Source organism: Haplochromis burtoni, unplaced genomic scaffold (genome assembly GCF_018398535.1).
Source record: "Haplochromis burtoni strain Fernald_Lab_line unplaced genomic scaffold, NCSU_Asbu1 Contig_768, whole genome shotgun sequence".
In the NCBI taxonomy this organism is placed as follows: Eukaryota; Metazoa; Chordata; class Actinopteri; order Cichliformes; family Cichlidae; genus Haplochromis; species Haplochromis burtoni.
This window is the reverse complement of record NW_024583129.1, coordinates 99,111-106,790: the sequence shown is the minus strand read 5'-3', so window position 1 is coordinate 106,790 and position 7,680 is coordinate 99,111. Positions and strand designations below refer to the sequence as shown.

General features: G+C 43.5%; 1 protein-coding gene across 1 annotated transcript in view; it reads right to left on the bottom strand.

Moving 5' to 3' along the window:
* LOC102298527 (kinesin heavy chain) overlaps positions 1 to 7,680 on the bottom strand; it is a gene marked incomplete at its 3' end in the record, with an annotated part of 41,121 nt that overhangs the window by 1,312 nt on the left and 32,129 nt on the right. The window contains 10 exon segments of the mRNA XM_005950348.3: positions 47 to 235; positions 317 to 463; positions 903 to 1,109; positions 1,188 to 1,256; positions 3,019 to 3,188; positions 5,135 to 5,283; positions 5,386 to 5,534; positions 5,678 to 5,782; positions 5,870 to 5,994; positions 6,089 to 6,176. Of these exon segments, the coding sequence (XP_005950410.2) occupies positions 47 to 235; positions 317 to 463; positions 903 to 1,109; positions 1,188 to 1,256; positions 3,019 to 3,188; positions 5,135 to 5,283; positions 5,386 to 5,534; positions 5,678 to 5,782; positions 5,870 to 5,994; positions 6,089 to 6,176 (1,398 nt within the window).

The following is a 7,680-nucleotide window of genomic DNA, read 5'->3' as shown; positions in this document are numbered from 1 at the left end:
TGTGTGTGTGTGTGTGTGTGTGTGTCTCAGTTTGTATTTGTCTCACCTGCGACACGAGCAGCTGGCACGTGCTCAGCTCCTTCTCATTCGCCTTCATCTTGCAGGTGTTTTCTGTCAGGTTGACCTCCAACTGTTTGCTGCGGTTCACCAGAGATTTGACTTCAGACTTCATCTTACTGATGTAGAGTCGGGCAGAGGTGAACTCTTCCTCCATCACTCCACTCACTTCAGTCATCTGAAGAGACAGAATCAGAGTTTGTTTTCAGACACATGAAAAGTAGAAGTAGATGAGAAGAAGAACTAGTTTGAGGCTCACAGCTTTGAGCTCGGTGGTTCCGAGAACACTGCCGATCTCACTGAGGTCTCTGAGCAGCAAAGTGACGATCTCCGCTGACCTCCTCTTATGATGAGAGCTGAGCTCCTGCAGGGAGGACAGCTCCCTCTGAACAGCCTCCAGACTGACCTGGAAACACAGCAGGTTCATTACACATCCATCCATCAATCCAATCCAAACATCAATCCATCCATCCATCCTTCCAAAAATCCATCCATGCATCCTTCCAAAAATCCATCCATGCATCCAAAAATCCATCCATCCAAAAATCCATCCATGCATCCTTCCAAAAATCCATCCATGCATCCAAACATCCATCCACCCCCATCCATCCAAACATCCATCCATCCAAAAATCCATCCATCCATCCAAACATTCAAAAATCCATCCATCCAAACATCAATTCATCCATCCATCCAAAAATCCATCCATCCATCCAAACATCCAAAAATCCATCCATTCAAACATCCAAAAATCCATCCATCCATCCAAACATCAATTCATCCATCCATCCAAAAATCCATCCATCCATTCAAACATCCATCCATCCCTCTGACTGTGGACTCACAGTTTTGTGAGCAAGCTCGTCGTTCAGCTGTTCATTGCAGCGGTTCTTATTCTCCACCTCCTGACTCTTGTGGTCATAGTTGACAGCCAGCTCCTCCAGCGCCTGCAACACCTCTTTCACCTCCTCTTTAGCTGAATCGCTTTCCCTCTGCAGGCGGGACAGCTCCTCCTGCAGCCGCTCATAGTCCTGGCGGATAGATGCCAGCAGCTGGTGGAGAGCTATTGATTAACCTGTGATCCATCGATCAGTGGATAGTATGGAATGTAACACTCAGGTGAGACTCACCTCATCCTGGTCGATCAGCTGCTGTTTGAGTTTCTCAGACATCTGACTCTGCTGGTTGATCTCATCATCCTAAACATCAATCAGACAGAGTTTAATGATTTAAACATGTCTTCCAGCTAGTTACCACAGCAGGTGTTAAGAAGACTGACTGTACAAAACCAGACAAGATCTGGCCCATTCATGCAACTTGTGACAACAGATAATTTCACACACTATCCAGAAGACACTGCGTGCTTTCCGGGGTTACTGCACATGCTGGAATTTTGGCGTGGACTGTCCATTGATCCCTTGGCATTTTACTGTTACCTTGTTAAAATAAAACCCTATCATCTCATATTTCCCGATTTTTCTAAAATGGGCTTACTCATCAAATACTGAATTTTGGGTGTGTGGGATCCAAAGACAAATAATTATGACCACTATAACCTAGAAGTGGATAGGATGTTTTGACCCGGCATAAATTATCCACTACAGAGGGACTCCGGGTTGCCTAGCAACACAATTATTGACATACATTTTGATGTAAAAGCTGCTTTAACATGACTAAGAGCTAGCTATTTGTGACTGATCAATAAATATGTAGGTGATGGTGACAGGGTGGGTCAGAGCGGGAGTCTATGACCGAAGCGGTGCAGAGCAGCAGAGGAATGGCAGCTGAACTAATCAGAGAATCCAGAGTGTTTAGAACTACCTGGAGAAAATAATGAATGAAATCCAGGTTAGAAAGGCAGAATCAGACTGACTGTTCTACTTTTACAGTAATTATTTATTGTTACTAAGTGTTTCTTACTTTTTTGTAGCAGCGGTGAAGCCAATTTTAAAATGCAGATGCTCATTGCCTAAGGGAAGCATGTATAATGTAAACAGAACTGGTCCTAGCACTGAACCCTGTGGAACTCCATAATTAACCTCAGTGTGTGAAGAGGACTCTCCATTTACATCAACTAACTGGAGTCTATTAGATAGATATGATACAAACCACTGCAGTGCAGTACCTGTAATACCTACAGCATGTTCTAATCGCTCTAATAGGATATTATGGTCGACAGTATCGAACGCTGCACTGAGGTCTAGCAGGACAAGCACAGAGATGAGTCCACTGTCAGAGGCCACAAGAAGATCATTTGTAACCTTCACTAAAGATCCCAAAGGTTGATTGTGCTCATCCGGATGTTCTCAGTGGGAGAAACGTTGCATCATCACCCAGGTGGGCCTCTTCAGTCTCAGCTGACTGCAGGTTTCCAACCTTATAAACAGGACATTAGCACAATGACTGAAACTAGCACCACTGACTAACACTGGGTTGTGAGGTCAGTTTCTTTGATATGATGTTCATTACATCAAGAAGGCCCTGAGCAAATGTGGTTATCACAGCTGGACATTTGTCAAAGCTGGGAAGGCGCCTAAAGAAAGCTCCAGCTGATCCAGGAGAGGGACAACTGCTGACTAAGGGAAAACCTGTAGTGATCCCTTTTAAAAATCTTTTGTTCCGCAGTCAAAGCTGCCGTCATGAGACCTCCACAATCCTTTAAAACAGGGGTCCCCAATCCCAGTCCACGAGGGCCGGTGTCCCTGCAGGTTTTAGATGTGTCCTTGATCCATCACAGCTGATTTAAATGGATAAATTACCTTCTCAACATGTCTTAAACTTCTCCAGAGGCCTGGTAATGATCATGTGATTCAGGTGTGTTGACCCAGGGTGAGATCTAAAACCTGTAGGGACACCGGCCCTCGTGGACTGGGATTGGGGACCCCTGCTTTAAAAGAAAAGCACTGCTGTCTTTGAGCTTTTAAATAGTTTGGCCTCACACAGGGTACAGGTGCGACTCACTTTGTCGTCCAGCTGCTGGTACAGGTCAGTGATGAGAGTCTCGTACTGCGACTTCTCCTCCACAGACAAGGCGACAGGGGGCGGAGCCAAGCTGTCAATCGCTGCTGCTGTCTCGCTGCTGCACTTCTTGTTTCTGTTGCCCAGTTGTTCCTCCACAGGTACAGACTCACCTGGAGGAGTCAAAATTACTGATAATAGAATCAAATCAGGATCCATGAATAAAACATTGGCCACATGCTCACATCACAAGAGACAGAGCTGCAGCTGAGAGTCTTATCAGTGAGCTGCCAACAGAAACTAAACAGGAATTCAATCAGACGCAAAACGAAGGCTCAGACACAAACAGCTCCACTCTGACAAAATATTAAGAGACTCTCCATCATAAACGGTTCACAGTGACAGCTTTCCTAAACAAACTACTACCACGTGTACAGTATAGCAGCCTCTAGTGGACAGGTGAATAGCTGCATGTAAAACGCTCCCTGGTACCGTCACTGCCTTCTGTAAAACGAGTTTAAAGAGAACTGATCAAAGCGTGACACGGAAACCTTCAAATGGAAACCTTCAAAATAGGGCTGGGCCATATCATGCCGTTCATGGTAATACCGGTATAATGTTAGGCAATGATAAGAAAATGAAATATCGCAATAGAATATGGTGATACATGCATGCGCAGTGCCTTTGTTTTCATGAGCACATGGCAGAAAAAGCATGGCAGAGAATGAGAAGGGCGAAAGCGGATCGTTGATCAGATGAACCAGAACTGGTTTGTAAAAATGCTGCAACTTCAGTGGTGTGGAACTGGTTTAGCTTTTGTCCGTCAGACACACAACAAAGCACAGTTTTTGTTAGAGCATGCTAGCGGGCCGTCGTTATTACCGTGTTTTTCGGAAAATAAGTCACACTTAAAATCCTTTAATTTTCTCAAAAAATCTACAGTGCGCCTTATGTATGAATTCTGGTTGTGCTTACTGACCTCGAACCGATTTTATGTGCACGGCGCTCAGAAATCTGTCAAAAATGTTTTAATATGACTTTGCTAAGCTACAAAGCCGCACCGCTTGATGGATTGTCGGAGCATTATGGCATCGTAGTCAGGAGCCACGGGTGTAATACGTACTGTGCTTCAACATAATGTTACCGTATTGTGTGTGTATAACCTCTTTTTAAGTTTTGTGGATATTATACATGGTTATGCTGAGGATATGTCGGCCAGTTTCCACTGGAAATGCCTTTTGGTTAGACTGTCAGTGAGGAATTTGCATAATTGTTTGCACTAATAAAGTTGTGGAGTTGTAAAGTATTTTTTCTCGCGTCAGTTATATCGTTATCACAAATTTTCAAATGTATATCATGATAAATATTTTTGGCCACATTGCTCTGTCCTACTTCAGAGTCCTGAAGTGAAACCTTTACAGACTAAAGTAACACAAAGATGGAGGCAGACGTTTACCTTCCAGGAGGAAGAAAAAGCTTTTAAACTTTCTATTGGAACAAAGCTGGTAAATGTTAAAGGATGAGTGTTTTTTTATCATTAAAGCTCATTTAGGAAAAGCTGCCAGAATATATGACCAGAGGCTGTCACGTGGGGAGACTTGCTGATAGGAGTAGTTTGATGTCAGAGGGTTGAGTCCAGCAAAAATCATGATCTTTCTCTAACCGAACTCTTTTGGTACCAGAACCAAATGTGAAAAAAATTAAAGTGCAGAATGCGTTCGTGCCACCACCAAATGACCTGCCTTCCAAAACACGTGACAGATTTAAGATGACGTAGCAGCAAGATGCAGCCTCACTCCACCTTTGTGGAAACTGTGGACTTTAAAGCACATACATCTTTTAGAGCTGTTTCCTGGATAGTCACATTTAGTGCAGGAAGAAAACTGAAAAACAAACAAACATGATGCCCCCTTTGCTGTTGGTGAAAAATGCACCACATCAACCAATCAGATTATTTGACAACATAGGTATTCGGTAGCTCTGAGTAAAAAGTTGTGGGAGTGCCAGCGGTGAGAGAGAGCAATATCAATCGTGGGTTTTGAGCTGTCTGGAGTGTGCAGGCAGATTGAAGTATAAATGCTGTCTCCAGGTGGAAACCTGAAGTAACATCTTTTTTCACCTTTCCTCCAGCGTTTCAGCTCATTCTCCAGTTTCTGGATCATGATGTTCAGACTCCTGTTCTTCTCTTTCTCCTTCTCATACTTCTTCTTCCACTCCTCGGCGGTCAGCTCCAGGTTCACAGACACTGTGTTCTTTATGGTTTTAGCTCTGAAACAACAGGACGCAGAATGAAGAAACACTCAGATCTGTGGAGGACGTACTTCAACCACAGTACTCTGCTTTTTCCTCTGATCAGGTGACTTGCCGTACCTCTGTCCAAACATGAGCGTGGACTTTGTTTCAGCCTCGTTGTAAACAGACGGCGAGCAGCAGATGATGATGGTAGTTCGACAGTTTCCACCCAGAGAGTCCTGAAGGATCCGGGTCATCTTACTGTCTCTGTATGGAACGTGGGTTTTCTAGAGACACACGAGACACGTGACAATCACTTCACCTGAAAATCAGGTGAGCTGTGACGTTTCTGTCAAACAAATCAAATTAAATCCAGAATATTTCAGGCATACATGTCAGAGACCTGAAGATCGGAGACATGAAGACTCACCGTTCCTTCACTCAGGGCAGCGATGACGTTCCCCAGAGCAGACAGAGACTTGTTGATGTTTTTAGCCTCATCCAAAACAGCACCCTCTGCTCCTGTTTTACTCACCTGGATGGCAGAAAGCACAATCCAGGTGTCAGCAAGCAGAAATTTACAGAGAACAGGTGCTCACTGAGTGTGATGGAGTAGTGTGACCTTCTCGCTGCCTGCCAGGTCCACCAGGTAAAGTTTCCCTGATAGCTTCATCTCCGTCTCCACGTTCTCTTGTTTGATGTTGATCAGAAAAATGCTGTGACTGCGAGAGCTGTGCTCGTTCATGTCTGCATGAAGAAGAAACCCCATTCAGTAAACTGATCCGAGAACAAACACACGATGGTCGGGGCGGAAGTATCACACGTACAGGTGAAGACTTACTGGTCACAGCGACGTGTCTGTTTGCTTTTCCTTCATCGATAACGTCCATCACCTCCTCGGGACTGGAAACAAAGCGCTCCGTGCAGCCCTGACAATGAAACACACATCAGTAGAGTATCAGCAGCAGGACGCTGCAGACATGCGGTAAATATGGCTGTTTGGAGGCGGCGTGCACCCACAGCACACCTGTGAGACTCAGCAGACAAACAAAATTCTCCATAAACTGAACGAATATAATATATCAATTTAATATTAAAGCTTACTGTTCCACAGCTCCATAAAGGAGACGTGGAAACTTGAATGAATGTGATCGGTTGTGTTGCGTTTCCAGCGGTGACTCATCAGCAGATCAGAATCAAGCATAATGACAATTAAACATTTTCAAAATCACCAGAATAAAACAGAGTTTTCTGTGACAACCAGATCCAGAAAACATGACCTGCTCCTCACAAAGGTTGTACCTCCCCTTTTTGTGAGTGTGGACGCTTCCTCTCTTTGCTCTTTAAATGCTTTGCTTCTTTTATTGATTTTTATGCTGTTTTTTTTCCCCTTTTTTTCCCGCATGAGCTTACCTGCAATAGCTTTTGGTCATTTATAGATCATTAGGACTAAAGTGTTCTTAACAGAAACAGCAAAATTTTTATAGTTACCTTATCTTCAGCGCTCTGTATGTTTGTGGCCTACACACAGCTGAAGCCTGATTACAGCGTCTGGGCACCGAACAGCCTCAATAGCCTGAAAAGGTGCTAACCGCTAGGCTAACTAGCAACAAATGCCTCCCCTCTCCACAGATGACTACCACAGCCTCCTGCAGAAGATTGCAGTACTGGAGACAAAAATTCATCGCTTAGAAGTAAACATGGAGGTAAATGGACTGTGTGGAAATGAAACAACCTTGCCTTTGATTCAAAACAATGGCGATGAGCAAGCTAGTACACAGCTAAGGAACACAGATAACATGACCAAGAAAGTAGACTCTGTGCATTATTATAAATCCTCAAGCAATAATCCCCCCTTGAACTGTCTTGGTGCAAAACCAAGACATAAATCACGTCTACTGGAAGGGGGAGGACCAAGGGCGTAGATTTGGTTTTGGAATTGGTGGGGACGGATGATTCAACCACCGAACCCTGTTTCTTATTTTTTTCCTTTTTGTCTTTGCTTTGATTAAAAGAAAGGAGAAATATACTTGCCTACATATGCTATTCTACATGCTTTTTAAAAATTACAATTCATAGTTTTATATGTGAATTATATAATGTTAAATTACTATTAAACAAATGACTGACTAAGTATTTTAGACTTTAGTTTACTTCAGCCATATTCCATATAAAAAGTGAGACATATCAATTCAGATTCTTTGTCAAATATACACTAATGAATCAATTTACATCAGCAGCCTAACAATTGTCATGATAATAAATACTAGTTAATCTATAGCAGAAAATCATCAGTCGGTCACCAGTGACCTCGCCTCTTCACCTCTGTCCAAGCTACAACATGGCAGAGCTGCCTCTGTCACCTGATAAATAACAGTGAGACACTCCACATACATGCAGTCACACATGTGCTTCAAATACAGTCATGAACCA